Consider the following 18439-nt stretch of genomic DNA (forward strand, 5'->3'; position numbering starts at 1 on the left):
TTTCCCCCACTTCTTCAGTCTTATGCTGGTTTTCACAATTAGATGCAGACATGAAGCTGGTAAATGACTTACAGTTGCAAAAGCTGACAGGCTGGCTTCATGGAAATCAGTGATAAAACTCACACTCTTTTCAGAAGAACCATAACTACCTGCACTGCAAGAGGCAGTTCGCAGATCATGAGTATTGTACTGTTTTTGCAATAGTATGAGATGAGCAAAACTGTCATTTTGTCACTGTTTGACAGGTTATTTTGGAGCTATTCAACTACCTCATTCAGTTCAAGACACAAAATGGCTGTGAGTCAGCTGAAACTATTTGCTTCCTAGCTCCTCTAATAATAAGAGCATTTGGGTATCATTTTCAAAGAAGGCCACATATAGACAGGATGAGGTAGACAAGGATACTGGTAAATAGACATCTCAGTCCTTATTGAAGCCTCAACAACTGAACTGCAGTTTCAAAACAACCTTTATTCTGCTTGAAGACTTATTACACTTTTTAAAGCAACTCAAAAACAAGACACAGCTCCATCAACTCTACAGCTTGAACAAAATTTTAAGGAGGCATGTTTTCACTTTTGCCTTGTAAAGGCAATTTACAATCTGCTCTACCCTCCACCTCCTTAACGACAATTTTAAAACAAAGTAATCTTAATGTTTTAAAGACATGTAACAGAACAGAGCTTTATTTTCAAAAAACAAGAATAAAAAAAAAAATAGCAGCATATTGGGCAGCTAATGCAATCTCATCAGGACAAGTGCAATGTAACCTTACCAACTCCTACAGTTTAGTCTCAACTGCAGTGAACAGAACATGATTCTACATAAAATGTCGCACTTTGTAACCTTGTCCCATGGGAGGCATTATGCTTTGAGCTGCCCATTTCTAAAGTGACCCTGAAAAAAACAGTATCAGGATTCACTTTCCCAACTTAATACCATGCATAGCAAAAGCACTGTGTGAAAATCGGCAGTTTTCCCCATTAGAAGCATCTGAATGTTTTCCCAAGCGTTATAATTTCATTGCCAATTACAAGACAAAGCCATTTTTTCACTACAGAACAGTTGACACCAAATAGAAAATCTGAAGATTTGGTTTTACAGATTGCTTGACAAGATAACAGAACCATACAGACAAGCTTTTTTTTTTTTTTTGCTTTTTTTTTTTAAAGAAACTATCCAACAACACATAAACTCTGTTTTCTAACTGTATCTGGAAACATGCTGCACCCACAAAGGTCTAGTGTGCATGTGTGCGTCTAAACAAAGTTAATGATATCACTTACTGAATTCAGCAAAATGATCATGTTGTGTTAAAATGCATTTATATTGGGAACTGTTCGTACATAAACACAGCAAGTGTGTACGAATATGCACAGATACACATCCCCAACCTGCAAATTCATATTTCAACTTAAGTATATCAGAAACTCTTGATTTTGCTTGTGAGTTTTGGTTCTCTTTGCTATGTCTCATGCCTTTCAAAGGCTTTGTGAAAGAGATGCTGCAGTGCAGCATAACTCAGGGATTGGAAATAAAACAAAAAGTTTCCAAAACCAAAAAAATAAAAAAATAAAAAAAGGTAACAGAATAAAGCCCATCCATGAATTATATTAGATGAAAAAAACTATGCATCAATAGAAATACAGGAAAACACTGTGTTTCTTCAGTTATATCCCCATGTTTTTTTTTTCTGTATATAGTAGTCTGAGATCAAATCAAAACTGGAGTGAACAATATGGTACATTAAAGACAAACAACTCTGCAGTGAATAGGGCCTTTGGCAGGACTTAGCTCTGTGCATTAAGGAGGGAGAGAAATGCAGAGGCCACAAAGTATGTAAGTACCAAAGAAAACCCACTCATGCCAATTTGAGGGCATAAATGATCCCCGCAAATTGCACAGACCCTGTGTAGGCAGAACATCCCCTTAAGAAGCCCTAAGCACTCATTCTTACAACATAGTGCTTATTTCTCATTGTTGCTTGTGCAAGAAAAGCAAGTGTCAAATCTGCACACACAATATTTTTTTTTCTGCTACAGCCACACACAAAGAGAAGTTGCACAGCACACAGGAACGAATTATATTCCATACTGGGCTGGGCATGCTAAGGATATGGCCCCATAGCAGGGGTTTGCTTAATATGAGGAAAATTAGATCCAAATGCTTTACTATGATAAAATTTCTTGACAAATGCTACGTGAAACATCAATTCAGATTACATATATTTTGCCTACAGAGAAAAAAATACAATTTTACTCTTAAAATATTTAACATTCAGAAACTAATATATGTCAAAGAATATCTTGGATTGCTACAAGAGTTAAACTGCTATATATTGAACTAATCTGTAACTTCAAGCCCAGTAGTATAACTGGCATGCTAGAGTAATTGTTGGTGTTTTTCATACTATAAACCAGTTATTAGCATAACAGATGCACATGGTCCTACAGGCCTGAAAGAAGTGTGGAATGAGGAAGGGAAGGCATGAAGACTTAACTTCTATGCAGGAAAAATATTCAGAATAATTTTCTAAGTGATGACTATCATGAAACAATATTTCTTGAATCTTGTTTCCTGATATAAATTCTAGTAAAAAAATGCACCTATAGGAAAGCAAAGACAACCCACCAAAAAAAAAAACAAACCAAAAACAGAAAAAGAGACCATGAAGTCAAAATAAAATCAAAAGCCCTAGAGCCTCAGAACTGAAGTAACAATGCAAAAATGAAAATATAATATAAGGATTATTGGAAACTGGCAAATTTCTAAGTATTATTTCCAATAGCTTAAAAAAGCATTGCATACTTTGAAACAAAACACAAGGATTATTAACCAGAGCTATTATGAGAGAACTCCATGGGTCTTACTCTTGTGATTGTGTGTGCAACTCTCTTTAATAGTAATGGATCTTATCTTTTGCATCTTGGGGGAAGAATAATTTCATATGTTCACTTAGCCAAATCTTTTCCGAGATTTCTCTAAACTTCATTACTTATTGATTTGCAACATGTGAATTTCCTCAGTGGTCAGGACAATAAATAACCATTGCAAACCATTAACTGTGAACTATGCCAGGATTATAGGTAACTCTGCTCTAGTGAGATTTATGTATTTGTTTCCTTTAACTGAACCATGACTTTATAAGTCTCTGCTGCCCTGAAATTATGGAAGTGTTCACTTTGATACTGCCTCAGCCTACAGACTTTTGAAAATACATATCATAGCCTAATCATTTTCTAAAAAGACATTTTCCAGTCTTAATTAGTTCTATATTGTATCCAAATATTCTCAGTAGAAGTGGAAGTTGTTTTTTTCCCCACAATACTAATACAAAAAACAAACCTAGGCAACAGATTAGAGAAACTTCCTTCATGTGAAATGTAAATACCTTTGCAGGCTGATAAAAATTCTGTCATAGGAGGTCAAGAAGTCATTTATTTACTGTGAAGGTGGACTCATTCTGAGATCCAAACTATCTACACTCTACACTGCAGTAGCAAAATATCCCCATGTTTTTCTGCAGTCACTATCAAAGAAGGATACATTATTTTCTTGTCTTCCATATACAAAGACAATCATGATAGAAGTTCAAAATGCTTCAAGAAGCAAATGTAGCATGGTACCGTATTCTAAAATTATCTCTGAAACAGTATTGTTGGACTCAGTGATATTTTGTAATGTTCATATATTTTTTATTGAATTAAGCAGCTTTGAAGCTTATCGGGCACTGCCCAACAAAATATTTAGTCAAAAAAAAATTCACCAACTTTTTAAACTTTGAGCTAGTAGCTCAATATTCTGTACAATGAAAATTGCAAAATATTTCATAGTTTTAATTCTCAAGCCAACTCTTGCTGGCCCCCTGTACATGAAAACAAAACAAAACAAAAACAAACAAACAAAAAAACAAACAAAAAATTATTAACAAAAAAAAATCACCAGGAAAAATATCCTTAGGTAAAAGAAGTAAAAAAAATAAGACCAAAACCCAAGAAAAATAAGCTTAATCTGTAGATATACTTGAGAGAATACTACAGCCTAAAGAAAATTCAGTATTGCATAGCATAGTCTAAAAATTCAGCTTTTAGCGAACAGAAAAGGAAAAACTGAAGCAGTTTGGTATAGACAGTTTCCATCAATTATAGTTAGTCATCCAGTACTATGTACATTATTATACACTGTATGCCATTGAAAATCCTGTTTTCTTCAGTCTTAAATATATTCTTAAAACAGGATTTTTAGTCATCTAAACAAAACGCTTCCTGGCACTTTGCTATTACAATTACTCTGAACAATATACTGTAACTGATGTCCTTTTAAAGTGTCCCTTAGAAATGAAAGTGCCACTCTGCTACATATCATCCACCAGAAACCAAAATAGAACCACAATGCTGTATGTCTGGATCCACTGAGTGCAGCAACACCATTCCAAGTCAGACTGTGACCACAAAATTCCAATAACTGAATGACACAGACCTCTTATACCTTGTGTCTGGATAATCCAATGTTCTAGCTGGTAAAGCTTCAGAAGTGGTCGTAAACAAGCACCATGCTTAAAGGCCTCATTGTCCCTGCAGGGAGATCAGGTTTGGATTTTTCTCTTGTGTTTTCCTTTTATAATTACAAAAAAAAAAAAACAACCCAAAAAAAACCCAAAAAAACACTTCAGATTACAAACAGATTCACAGCATAACACTGTGAGCTCTCCCACTGCAGTTGTGAAGGAAATCTCTAGTCCCATCTGAAGACAAATAGCTTTGATACTACAAATTCTTGAGTAAAGCTGAAAGGAGCCTTTTCTCTCCAGAGGCCTCAATGTTGCCAAATCATTTCTTTAAAAAAAAAAACAAACAACCCAGAGTATTAAGATCTTCATCGCCTCTGCTGTGCATATACTGGGTAGGCTAGTGTGACATTGAGAGAGTCATTGTGCTGCACAAGGGATGTGTGTTGGTAATGTAGCACCAGTTCTTTGAGCGAGTTGTACAAGTTATATGGCTCTGCAAATCCATACCCAGTAGGTGTTTTGTTTATCACACAGTGCTTTACTTCGCCATCCACCCTAAAAAAAAAAACAAACAAAACCAACCAATTTTTAGTTTGTGAGTACAGTAAAATTAAGGTAAAAAATAAGGTATTAGCAACACACCTTAAGATGCTAGTCAGCACACAGAATTCCTCTGTTCTGTGGTGGGATAATGGTAAAAACCTATGTTTAGTCCAAATTTGTGAATGCCATCCTAGCTTAGGGGGGCAGGAGATAGGGAGGACTTAGCAGCTGCACAGAAAGAAGTGCACACGTGTTTTGGTTTCCCATCTGAGTGAGGCTCCTCTGTGGGAGTGACACAGGTTGGAGCTGTGTAGGAAATGAAGCAGCGATAAGAACAGCCTCAAGACCCCTTGACCTGCTTCTAAGCCTAAAGAAAAAGATCCAAGAGGACTTGTGCATATTCAAGTGTCTATCTGCCCCCAGCTGAAGGTGGCCCCTTGCATGCTCGTTATACTGCTCACAAGTTAGGGTACATACACAACAGAGCAGGCATAGCAGCCTTGTTTGCTGCTCTCTCGAACAAGGAATGTTCCATCTCGTTTTCCTCGCAGCAGATTTTCAGCTTGGCTTCTATTGATATTTCCCACATTCCACGTTCTCTCGTCATGATGGGGCAAGTCCTCATCATCTTCTACCATAGAGTATTGACTGTCAAAAATGAAAAATGAGTTTGTGAAACACAGAACAAAATCCACTAATTAAATAGTCTTTATTCTGTATTACAGTGGTTAGCAGGTATGCCTCCTTGGTAAAACTAGGGATTTAAACCAAGTAATACTCCACCATAAAAAGATGATGTGTTATTTTTCAGGATATGCTGTGAGCACTTCAGTACTTCTGCCATTGCTTACTGTTTTGGTAAATAGCAAGCCCAACAAAATCAGTACCCTCTGAGTCAGCTTCATTTCCAAAGATCAGAACATTTGGTCAGCAGTGAAAAATCATACAATGTATCAACTACGGCTGCTGCTTGGAGAACCTCTGAGCAGTTGCACAGGGAGACAGATTAATTATTTATAGGGGAATGGCTTTGTGAAAAGGTGCAATAGTGGAGTGCTTTCTCTCTTTCTCTCTCTCTCTCCTTATAAGCAGATTATGAAAATAGCATGCAATACATGCTTCTCTACTAAATCAGCCACCAACTATAAGGCCGATTCAGAGTTACAGAGAAGCCTCTGAGTTAAAGTCGGCCCTGAAAAAGGAAGCATCTGGTTCAGCTGTGTGGATATCACTTTGGAATTCTGCAGTTCCAGAGCTCCCCAATCCCACAACAGCCTGCACTGGTTGGCCCTGCCTCTCCTGCTCAGCTTGCAGTAAGTCTGTGTTAGGCTAATGGATTTATTCTCTCTGTAATAGACTTTTAATTAGTTTTCCTTGGTCTAAGAAAAGATGAATTCTCACTCATCCATGGTCCTGCCTTTCTGAAGATTCTTAAGGTAGCCTACGGAAATCAGGAATCACACACAGAATTCTGTTTTTCATAAAAGAGAAAGGGTTTTTTGTTTTGGATAACACTACCTCCAGGTCCCTTATCCCATCACTATTTTGACCTGCATGACATACACATACATTTAGTAGTGTCTCTGTTTTCAACTAGCATCTAGAGAAAGCAATTCTTGTTTTTTATCCTTCTTATTATACTGCAATACAACTTCAGAAGAAAAGCCATATTCTAGAAGTTTAATTTTTCAGCAGTTACCAGACCTGACAGCAAGGAGTATGAGTGAAGGAAAATGAAGATTTTATTTAAACAGTTTCACTTACTATTTTGATGCTACACTAAACCCACAAAGTGTTCTTTGTCTACTGTTTAAGTGATAGGAACACTAGTGGGAACAGGTGCCTACGTATTTTACAACATCTCATCTTTGAGTTGTGCTAAGACTGAGAAAACAACATGGCTTTAAAATGTGTGTGTCTTTTTTATCTCCTGCTTCCCACAGCAATAAACACAATTTCTAGGATAACAGTAGGAGACGCAATAAACCAAGACAAATTAAAATATATGTGGACAAGGCCAGAATGCAAGGCAGAATGCACTAGAGTAATTATCAGCCTGCTGCTTTCATTGTATATTCAACAAGGTAGCATAAAAGGGATGCACAAGAAACTACATAGGCAGAAAATGTTGATACAAATACTACTGACACAATTTTGATTTTTCTGTTTGTTAATTTTTCACTGTTACTGTGCTTCAGATATTATTTTGTGACTTGTTTTTGTTTAAATTTGGTCTATGTTTACACAACCCAAGCACCTTTTGCCTTTTTTCCCAGGAATGAAATTAAATGTATTCATCAGCCTAGCCTCTGTAAACTTACAGTAAACAAAACTGTTTTGAAATGACAGAATACTACCCTGCCATTTTCCAGAAAAATGAAACAGACCACAAAACCAAAGGATATTCCAGCACATACAAATTTATCATCGCCAACAGCAATGTGACATGATAATGTGGATACCCCTATACTGGATAACACGATGATACCACAGCTAAGACTTGGAAAAAGCCTGCTCATGCCTAAGAGAACTTCTGAACAATTTATCCATCTGTATGACATCTCTCTAAGACACTAACACCTTATGAACTTAATTTTGCTGGTAAGAAAAAATACACTAGTTACATTTCAGTGCTTTGCTACAGTAACTTGATTATGCACTTCCCTGAAAAAAGAGGGTGAGACAAGCATCCTTTCTAATACTTGCATTATGTAGGCTGTCATGTCTTTACAGTGTTCATTGTTACTGAAGACCTATGCTTGAGATTTCCTCTGTGTGGTCCAAGACTTAAATATGCTTTGTCTCACTTTTGTATTTAGGTGATTTGAAACACCAGAAATATCTAAATCTTGCAATACTTACTCTTCTGCATTTTCATTTCCAAGCCATTCATTTAGCTTCTTTTGCCGAACGCCTTTTTGAGTCAGCCACCTGAACAATAATTGCAAATGAAATTAATTTTTAGTCACAGAAGTTGGATACCGTTAAAAAAAACAAACAAAATTTGTTAATTCATGATACTCACATCAAGTACTGATCTCTTGTCTTCCTCAGCTGTATGAGGTCTGGCTTAATGCTGTTCATACGCTTGTCTATCTCTCTATATTCAGCTGCTTGCTTTTTTAAGTCTTCTTCTAATCTACGCCGGCTGTCCACAATTTCACTTATCCGAGACTTCAGCTTTTCATAGTTGTGCATGATTCTAGATGGAACAATGTGGTAGGTTACACTCTGATTTCTTATTCATAACTTTTCAGTCTGCTATTTAGAGGCATAGACACCTAAGAGAACAGATCGTTTCTGCAGATGTAGTTATACATTTTGCCAGTTTGCATCTAACCTATTTGAAGGTTCTTTGCTTACAACTGAACAATTTCAAACCTGTCATCTTGCTTCAGTTTCAGGCAGACCTACAGTTGGCCTATTGTTTTTTAAAAAATCATGTCATTTGATATGCAAAATCAAATACTGACCTTTGTATTTCTTTTTCATTTCCTTCCCGTTTAAATTTTTCGATGTATTCCTTACTGTATCTTTCTTGTGTTTGGCACTGCTCTTCAAATATTTTTATTGTTTCATTAAATGCCTCAATGGCTGTTCTTTTCATTTGAATTTCCTGAAAATAAAATAATTGTTATTACAGTTTTTATCAGATAAAGGGGAAGATTTATTGGCTTGTATTACAGAAACACTTCAGTATATTGTAGAAAAATATCCTTTCAATATCCCTTTACCAAAATGTATTCTGTCTGCTGAGCCTCATGGCATAGAGACAACAGGCTGGTGCAAAAGGCTACCATGGTAAGATTCCCATGATGAGGTTTATCAAGAAATAGAAAAATTCTAGTTTTCTTTCTTCTAATTTTTTAAGAATTCTAAAAAAGTAATCAGTTACACTCTTTGCTTTGTATAAATAAATTGATGCTTAGAACCTTATGGCAGTGCACTTTGCCCTTTGTATGAACTTAAGTCCTTAGAGATACACCTGGCTTTCTAAAATAAAGAAGGCCTTGACAGGTCTCAGGAGGTTATCTATTTTACCCTCCTGCCCCTGTATACCTAGTTGGTAGCAAAGTCTTAAGTCATTAGTTCAAGTTGGCATCAATTCTCCAATTATCTTCAATTATTTTTAGGCGTATTTCCTGCACACTTTAAGAAGCAGTCTTCATTCTGGGTCTGTAAAACTGGACTAATTCATGGCACTTTAAGGCATAGCTAATAATTGATTAAGCTGAAAGAGGTCTCTTTTCATCCATGCATTTTGTCTACACACATCATCTCTTTATCCGGCATAAGTAAACCAGACCCTTCAAAAACTCATAATAAAATGCAATGTTTCCCTGCAAATGTGCCTTGAAAACCGTAACTCAGCTTGATGAGGTCAGTAGGCAGAAGTGATGGTATATCAGGACAGTTATGTACTTGCTTTGGATGGAGCTGTCAGACTTGGACAGAGGGCAGCTTAAGTTTACAGGTGGCTGTTCAAACATGAGTAAGCAATTGCATATTCTGAGCAAGCACATCAGGGCAATGCAGTGGTGATGGAAGAGAGGAGTAGGAAGATGACAGTGTGAATTCACAATAATATTATCCAAAATCTACAAAGTCTTACCATTCTCCCTTTAGTTCAAATCTAGCTCACCTGAGATGTTCTTGTGTAATCTTCATAGAGTCTGTCATATTCTCTGCTTTTTTCTTGGAACTGGGTATTATATTCATGTAATTTCTTTCCTACCGCTTCAATGCTATCCTCTTTTACAACTTGATCCTGGAATGATAAGCAGAAAGAAAGATATTCTGTAAGGAGACAATTATATTGCACAGCTTTTCTGGATAAAACTGCTTAAAAATGCTTAGATAATTACATGGAAATGTGATTCCTCTTTCACCAATATGAAGATACACTAAATGCATAATATGCAAGTGAGAAATTAATGACAAAAAAGAATTTTGCATTACAAGTGTTTAGCTTTATACTGATAATTGCATATTTCACCATTGAGTGGGATAATTATTAAAATGTTTATTTCCTAACAGTATATCTGCAGAATTTAAAGTTTTAAATAAAAGTCAAATTAAACTCAGTGCAAAGCATGGAGTTGGTTTTAAACAAAAACATCAAGTTTTGTACCCACTTGATTTTTTTTAAACATTAACAGAGCTGAAGTTCTTCACGTTCTTCAAGTTCTGCAATAACTTCTCTGTATTTAAGTGAAATGCAAAGAAAACAAACTAAATTACCTGCTGGTACTTAGATACTGGATAGAGTAATTTTACATCCAGTTTAGGATTATACTGGGCTAGAGATTCATTCCGGTAGTGGTTTATTAGTTCGACCACAGAGTTGAACGTTAATGGGTCAGAAAAGCCGTATTTTCCATCTCGGTGAAAAATTTTGATTAATTTGTTATTTCCTCCTTTCCTGCAAATAAAGTACATTGAAAAGTTAGGCATGCTTCAAGTACTATTTCCTGTATAATACTCTGCATTAAGTGCAGTTATTGCATTTTACTATCAAGTATTATATTTCCAGTGTAACTAGTCTTACCTCAGTGTCAGTGTGTAGTCCCCATGCATTTTGGTTGAAGCATCTCGTACCAAAAAGGTACCATCAGCTGTGTCTCGAAGCTTCTCATTTACTTCTTCTCTAAAATGAAAGCAAAAGTAACCAATCATTTCAATTAGTTCTCACACACTTACTCTTCCACAGTGCTCTAAATTAAAATTCAAATGTTTTGAAATAAGTGTGTTTTAGAAGCCTTCTATGTCTCCATATTAATACAACTATATAATACCTTATTTAAAATTGTTAGAAAACAAGTGGGATAAAAAATGGCATACTCTGTGCTCTTACTACTGGACAAAATAATTATTCATGTAAAGCTCTTTCTGCTTGTTCATACAAGCCTATGCAATTGGAGCACTCAGTGGTGGTCTAATATACCTATATATAGTACAGATAAAAATGTTGTTAATATATGGCACTTGTTAGTCTGACTGTGCCTACAGCTGAGGTTCTTAATGAAAGACAAGAGCAAAAATCTTTCTTAGTGCTATCTTTTCATGCTAGCATTTCATAGAAGCCTTAAAGTAACAGAACAATTTTGCATACTACATTCTAAGTGACAGACAGTAACTTTTTAGTTATATTTGGAATAAAACCAACTGTAATATGTTTGTGGTAGAAACTACCATAAAATTGCTCTTAAAACTTATTTTCTACACTCAAAGCATAATACATATACACAGAATAGCACAGCAAGAATAACACAAAGTCAAATGTAAGAAATACATGTCTTGAGGTGATTTACCTTGAGATATCCCCCCAGTACCATTCAGCGTCTTGCAATGACATGTTGTTATTCATGCTATTGTTAGTTACAGTATTAGGTTTCGGTGGCTTAGGAGGCAGTGCTGCAAATGAAAGGGGGGAAGAGAAGTTGTAACTCACTGAAAACATGACCATATATTCCTTGAAATTACACATTATTACATAAATTTTATAATTCTAGAAGTGCGCCAAAAAAAGAGCTGGTTACCAAACAGAGTTGTCCATCGTTAACATTCTTTAAAAGACACTACAGGAATCAAGAAATTTGAAAACAAAATAATTCAAAATAAAGCTATATTGTTTCAAAAAATGATGCTATCTTGCAATAATGTATTTTAAGGAAAATATAACACCATAATCAACTCCTGCCCCTGTGAAGAAAGCATTTGACAAAAAAAAATCTGAAGTTTGCTATTACCTTCTTTCACCATCTTTGGGTGAAAACAAGCAATAAAACATGCCACTTCTTTTTATTCCTCCTATGTAATGATCTTAGAGAAATTTTGTTGTTTTCTTACCTAGAAGCTGAGTAATAAAAGATGCAAACCCATAGCAATACAGTTTATTTCAAGAAGAATCGGGGTTTTGTGATCCTCAGCATTCTGTGCAATGATTTGCAAAAAAAAAACCCAAAAAACCAACCCAACAGTTTAAGAAACCCATCTGTGACCCAAATATCCCGTGTGTTAATCTTAGTATTCTACAGAATAGATTGTGTTCCAAATGCCAGAACTGATTAAAAAACACCCCCCCTCCCCCCTTTTTTCAATGTCAAAGCTGCATATGTATACCAGTGGGTGCCAGAGAAGATACTGCAGCACTGACTTAGTAACAAGGGGGACTACACTGGAATCAGGATTAAAAATCAACTCAGCTCTTTCAGTTCCCCAGTAAGTACATAATTCCTGGTATAATATGACCAGGCTCAAAAGACAATATTTTTAAAGTTGCAAGGAATATCAGAATCGTGTAATACTTTCATATGATATGAAGAAATGATTCTACAACAGGCATTCAATTAGTATTTCAAATTTTAAAAATGTTTTTTCCTTAAACAATCCAAGCCAATGATTTGGAATCACTGTTTCAGGAAATATGAGTGTTACCACAGCATCTCGTTTTAGGCACAGTGTGGTATAGAGAGAGCAAAAATAGTAATAAAATAAATACAATTTTTATATGACAAAATAGCAGGACTAAAACTACATCTGAAATAATAAAATCAAAAGAGAAACAGGTCAATTCAGTAAAAATTCAGTCAAGTAAGCAGTTAGGTATTTTAATATGTTAAGATTCTAATTACTACAACCATGCACTAATCCACAATTTTATTCTAATTTATGAAAAAAGGAAAATTATTTGTTTCTATAATAAAGTAAAGAAATTCTACATATCCAGTAAGAATTTTTCAGCAACTATTGTAAAGACCAAAATTAATTAAGTCTTCTATAATAAGACTGCAGTTTTACCTGGTGGATCCATTTCTATGTAAAACATCAAGTCTGTGCCACAATTTATATCTGTCTTAGGATATTCTATATCCAGTTCTTCCATATTCCAAACAGTATTGTACATTTGTATGAGTTTCACTGAGTAAGCTCAGATACAAGAAAAGAGTCAGGCTGTCTTTGTAATGGTGTCTTGGAATTCATTTTAAAACCTATAAGGGGCTGTACTGTAACCTATTACATCATAATCCTCAGCCAATCATGTCAAAATAATGTCACCAAACCACTCCTGCTTCCTCATTTTGTTCTACATTAATCTTAAAACAATTTCAGTTTTGGAAAGAATCTACATTTAGCAGAATTGCAATATAAAGCTGTATTACACACAAAACGAGCAAGTGGGTTCTCCTTGCCTGTGTTCCTGGCTCATTTTCCTGACTTTGCAGCATGGTACAGTCCAATCCTGGCAGGATGACAAAAGGCTGATATGCTGCAGCACGTAGCTCTTACACACAGGCGCACACAACACACACTCTCACACAGGGCAGCTCCCTTCAGAAGCAGGTTGGTCACATCTCAGGTGCATTCTCCTGCTTGAATGCCTGAAGTTTGTCATTCAAAAAGATTTAAAAGGATTCTAGAACTACTGCACATATTAGAGATGCATTACAGAAGAGCATGACTGTGTGTGTTACATTGCATACTCATTTTACACCAACACAGAGATGTATATATCCACATAATGAAATATGGATTATATTTTTAAACTCTGCATATTTCTACTATTTTTATGGGCACATAGGTCTGATAGAGTTTACATTACTATATAAAACATACTTTCTGCAGAGATGTCTTCCTCTCTTACCATTATGTAATAAAACACAATTTGAATCAATCTAGATTAATTAATTTTGAAATCTAAACCCAAAATATTATAATCTTACATTCAGCTGATTCACTCAAACAATGGAAGAAAGTCATAACTGAGCAAGAACTTCAAAAATGGTTTTGCTGAACATAAAAAAGGCTGTGAGGATACAATAAGATTTAGTCTGCCTTTTCACACAGTTTCTCTACCCTATGCTCATTGATATATTTATCAAATTAATTGTTTTTAAAAGCAAGAGTCTCTGGTCAGTGTCTCCTTAGCCCCTTGACTTTATGCATCCTCCAGCCATTTAGAAATACTCCATCTTAACTACCCCCATCACTGACTGTAACTCTCTCTGACCTCTTGGAAGAAACATGGAGAGAACAGGCTATTAACTTCAGAGTAGAATGCTATGTAGAGCAATATGAATGCTTTATACTCACTATAATCTGCAGGGGGAGAAAACCGGAGACCAAAAGTAGCTACAACGAAGACCAGCTGTAGCAACTATCTGTGCCTTATATCGTAAGAAATTCTGGAACAGCTGAAATGTGCTGTATCTCACAAATACTCATAAAAAATTAACACAATTAGTATGACTTCCAAATATTTCACCCCTGCCCTCCCCCATCACCTGCCCCACTGTCTGTGCCCCTGAGCAGGTTACTCCTTTCAGACAAGCATCAACATACAAGAGTATGTATCCTGGACTACCAACATATACAAAAAGATGCATGCTAGTTTGCTTTGTACATTAAGAAGCTTAATTTTGAAGTAGACTCTCCTGTTCCTATTGAAGGTAGATATGCTCCAAAGATTCTTTCCATTTCCAAAATGAAATAGGGTACTTAAAATCACCTCAGACACAAGTTTGAACACTGAACTTACAGGTTTAGTCCACCTGCTACCCAAACAGCTACCTTGCCAGGGTAATTATTTAAATTAAGTTATAAAGATTTCCTACAAAAACGGCATTGCTACTTTTAGGTCTCCTGTGGGATCAGTAAATTTTTTTATTCCATTGAATAAAGACTTTCAGGAAAAATTGCTTCCCTAGAGTTTCACTGGTGGCCAAATTTAGGACTGAACAAACTTGTATAATCAGGTTAGTGCTCAGCTCAGACTAGCCTAGCCTACAGGCAAGAAAAGACAGAGGAGGCAGACAGGCTATTACCCATTTTGTATATAACCTGGAGAGGTACTGAAGTACTTGACTTAAATTCATGTATCTTAAGACTTTTAAAGCTCTACCTGGTAATCAGTTACAGTACAATATTTCCACAAGATGATGAAAAACACACAGAAATTAAAAATCACTTACTTTGTAAATTATGCATCACAAATGATCACTCTTGTAAAGCAGTAGAAAATAAAATCCAATACTGGTTTCCTCTTATAAAAATCTTGTTTAAAAAGAAACTCTAAAGCTTCCATTTACAAGGAAGCTTCTCTGAAGCAATAAAGAAAAAGAGGTTGCTCTGCTTTCCAACCAATGTTCCATAAAACCCCCTAAATTGTTGTAACTTGCAGTGAGAAAATCCAAGCCTTCTCTCTCAACTGCTTAAAGCTCTGTGCTGTGTAGGAGGTATCCACTTACTCTGGTTCATCATTAAAAAGTGAACCTGACTTCAGTACTGTGAAAAAAAAAGAAACCACCACCCTCAGTAGCTTGCACGTCTCTCTCAGATAAAGATCTCAGTTTCATGATTAACTTGGGTAGGTTCAAATATTTGCTGAGCCAGGGATTTCAGCTGGGGGATGGGAGCCAGATTCAAAGTAAAAGTTGTCATCAGCTAACAAGTGGCCAATGTGAGGCTAACTTTCTCATTTTAGCTAAGTAAATGAGAAGACCATTGTAAGAGACCTTAAAATAGTCCCTATTACAGGCTGATGCATGCAGTATTGAAGATGAGGAAAACATCATGAACAGCCAAACACAGGAAGTGGCTAACTGCAGAAGAAAAATAGAACAAAATTTTCCTTGAAAAGAGCTGCATCCCTAGAAGCAGCCCTGTGCAAGCAAAATAGCCTGCTTGCGAGCAGAGCATCACCTTGTACATGTTCATCCTGGATCACAAATACAGGAGATGCTTCAAGCAAGACCCTTACACTGAGGCTGTGAGACTTCTTATCAATTTCCTATACACTAAAAATATTAGAAAAAACACCAGTCTGTATCTGTGGTAGTTTCCAGTATATCAGAATTGTTCATTTCTTGGGCAGGCAGGTGGGAAATAGAATTGTATAAAGAGAGGGAAGCTTAGGTTAAATCTATTTTTCTTGCCTTGGTGTTTGGTGGAGATTGAACAGAGCAGCAACTAAAGAGCCTACTTCCCTCTGCCTACAGAGGTTGTCTTCTTTGCCAGTTAAGCTTCTACAAGGAAATCAAAGTAAAACAAGCAGACACATTAAGAGGAGAGAAGGGGATTAATATTTTCCTCCTGTTTCTTCCAAACAGTGAGAATTCATAATAAAAACACTGAGAATTTCTTTGACATCTTGTTTCTTGTTGCTCTTTAATGCAGTAAAATAGTATAAAAAGGTTTTTGCCTCCTTAATACTTCACAGACCAAAATCCTCCTATGCTGTGAAACACCACTTGCACCTAATAATGAACTCCCAAATATCTGCAGTACATTTCTGATGTTTTGCATTTGATTGATTAGCTTCACCTATAACAATCCTTTGCTTCCCTAGTTTTAGCCTCTGGCTACTTGAACAATTGTCAGCTCTAAATAGAATTTAAAGCAGCAGAGTCATAAAGGTACAGCCTACTTCAAGTGGAGATGGAATGTGTTTCTGAACTAATTCAGCTTCAGACTGTAGTTCATATACTTCTTTAATGTTAAATTACAGAATGTTAAAATTCTTTAATGTTAAAATTACAGAAGGGGTTGAGAACATTTCTTGGTTTGCAGGGCCACAATACAGATGTATATAGTCAAAAGAGAAAAGAAAACCCAAACTTGGTTCACTGAGCTTTTTTATCAATTAAAAAAGCACAAATACCCACACAGAGATAATGAGTTCCTCATTATTCTGCAGGAGAGAATCAACTGTCTTGTCAAAAAAAAGATACTGGCATGCACACACCTGTATTTTCAAAAATTGCCCTGACTTGTCTGTTTATCTAAATTTCAAAATCTTGAGTGGTACCCATTTAATTTGCAGCCTACTATTCCTTGCATTCATACTCACAGTGTTCTCCTATTAACATAGCACATTTTTTCTAAAAAATTATGTCTAAAGCAGGAAAAGAACTGATCAGGTTTGGCATGCTTCCACATGTTTTACACATACATAGAAATACCTGCACATGGACATAACAATCTGTAAAAAATGCTAATAACGTCACATGTATTGTTTCACTTTTATCAAATTCTTGCAATCAGGTATTGGGAAACATAAAGCACTGTCAAAACTTAAGCCAAGGAAACAGCATTCCATACAGTGGTTGGCCAAGCATTCCGTTAGGTCAGGGAATAAAGCCTGACTTTATTAGCTTAGAAGGGGAGCCCTCTGCTGGGCAGAACAAGGATGCACACGGTCCCCCCCGCCGTGGGCACTGCATCTGCTGTCCCTGGCACCAGCAGCCTTCTGCATGCTCCAAACCACGCTCAGTGCAGCTGCCCGTCCAGCCAAGACTCTGACATGATGCAGGTAAGTTCTGACAACGGATAGCATGCCTACACATTTGTTTATGTCCCCAGAACGCTACCGACAGGACTGTGGTTGCAGGCTGATGCCTGTAGCAACACAGGGTACCTTTGAGGAGGAATCACATTCCAGGAGGAACTGTATCAGCCTACACATTGCCCTGCTTTAGTTGTTATGCCACCACTCCTGTAAATATTTTGTAGCTAAAAGCAAAGTGTCTGCACCTTGGTGATGCTGCCAGGGCTTTCACCTCATCCCCAATAAGTGAGAAGTTACATATAAGGCAGCCTTATTACCTCACTCATTCTCACCTATGATGCTCTGAGTAATAAAAACTAATTTTTCATGCTGCAGTATTTCAGTCTGAGCTATTATTTACACTGTTACATACAAGCCTGGGAAACAGGGATAAACTGGTATAGACAGCCCAGACAAAGTAGCTCAGCTTCTGTCAGTGCACAAGCTATTGGAGTTTGATTTGTTAATAAAAGACAGCTCTTTCCTTTGCTGTAGCTCTTCTGCTTTTCACCAGCGATGCTACAAGTTCCCCACATCCCCTTGTTCTCTCACCACATCCCACTTCCTTTTTGCCTTTCTAAGACAGACATTATTCTCAAACACTCCAGCTCCAGGAAGGACCCCTACCTCCCTAAACTCTCCACCAAAATTACCTCCCAACTTTCTCTGTGTGACCTGCCTTCACAGCTATGAGTGCTAAGGGCTGAGTCTCTAGCCCTGTTGCTCGGAGAATTTACTGCACCTACTATGGGCAGCTTTGGGGTCTGCATCCAGGGCAATAATCCACTTCCAAACAGAAAAACCAGGAGCCTTTAAGATCCTTGACAATTAACTGAAAAACTACCCCAGTCTTCTACACCTATAAATATAGCCTAATATAAAATATTTTCTGCTATTTACCTTCAAAAATCTTTATGATGTGTGAGGTTCTGTGAGACCTGAGCAGCACTATTTGCTAAAACCGGCTACAATTAAGATATTTTCTTCTAATAGTACTGTTTTGGATAGCATATTTAGAGACTTGTACTTTGTTTCTCACTGTACTCTTTAATTTAAAGCCT

At 36.5% G+C, this 18439-nt stretch overlaps 1 protein-coding gene across 4 annotated transcripts in view; it reads right to left on the reverse strand.

The window, feature by feature from the left end:
• Window positions 1-451: 451 nt before the first annotated feature.
• The window catches only part of PIK3R1 (phosphoinositide-3-kinase regulatory subunit 1), a 62124-nt gene continuing 44136 nt past the window's right edge, over window positions 452-18439 (reverse strand). Inside the window, exons 1-10 of one of the 4 annotated variants that reach the window (XM_005530082.3) lie at window positions 15025-15353; window positions 11365-11467; window positions 10602-10700; window positions 10295-10475; window positions 9696-9821; window positions 8527-8669; window positions 8079-8255; window positions 7916-7984; window positions 5531-5701; window positions 452-5065 (exon numbers count right to left, since the gene is read on the reverse strand). In XM_005530082.3, coding sequence (XP_005530139.1) covers window positions 4876-5065; window positions 5531-5701; window positions 7916-7984; window positions 8079-8255; window positions 8527-8669; window positions 9696-9821; window positions 10295-10475; window positions 10602-10700; window positions 11365-11467; window positions 15025-15040 — 1275 coding nt within the window. In that variant the 5' untranslated portion in view covers window positions 15041-15353 and the 3' untranslated portion in view covers window positions 452-4875. Of the gene's footprint in view, window positions 5066-5530; window positions 5702-7915; window positions 7985-8078; window positions 8256-8526; window positions 8670-9695; window positions 9822-10294; window positions 10476-10601; window positions 10701-11364; window positions 11468-12853; window positions 13187-14146; window positions 14170-15024; window positions 15354-18439 lie in introns of those variants that run through there. The other 3 variants (XM_088054018.1, XM_005530081.3, XM_005530080.3) reach the window with 3 other exon arrangements.

Source organism: Pseudopodoces humilis, chromosome 4 (genome assembly GCF_049639895.1).
Source record: "Pseudopodoces humilis isolate 2021_Gansu_Grassland_sample_001 chromosome 4, ASM4963989v1, whole genome shotgun sequence".
NCBI classification, from domain to species: Eukaryota; Metazoa; Chordata; class Aves; order Passeriformes; family Paridae; genus Pseudopodoces; species Pseudopodoces humilis.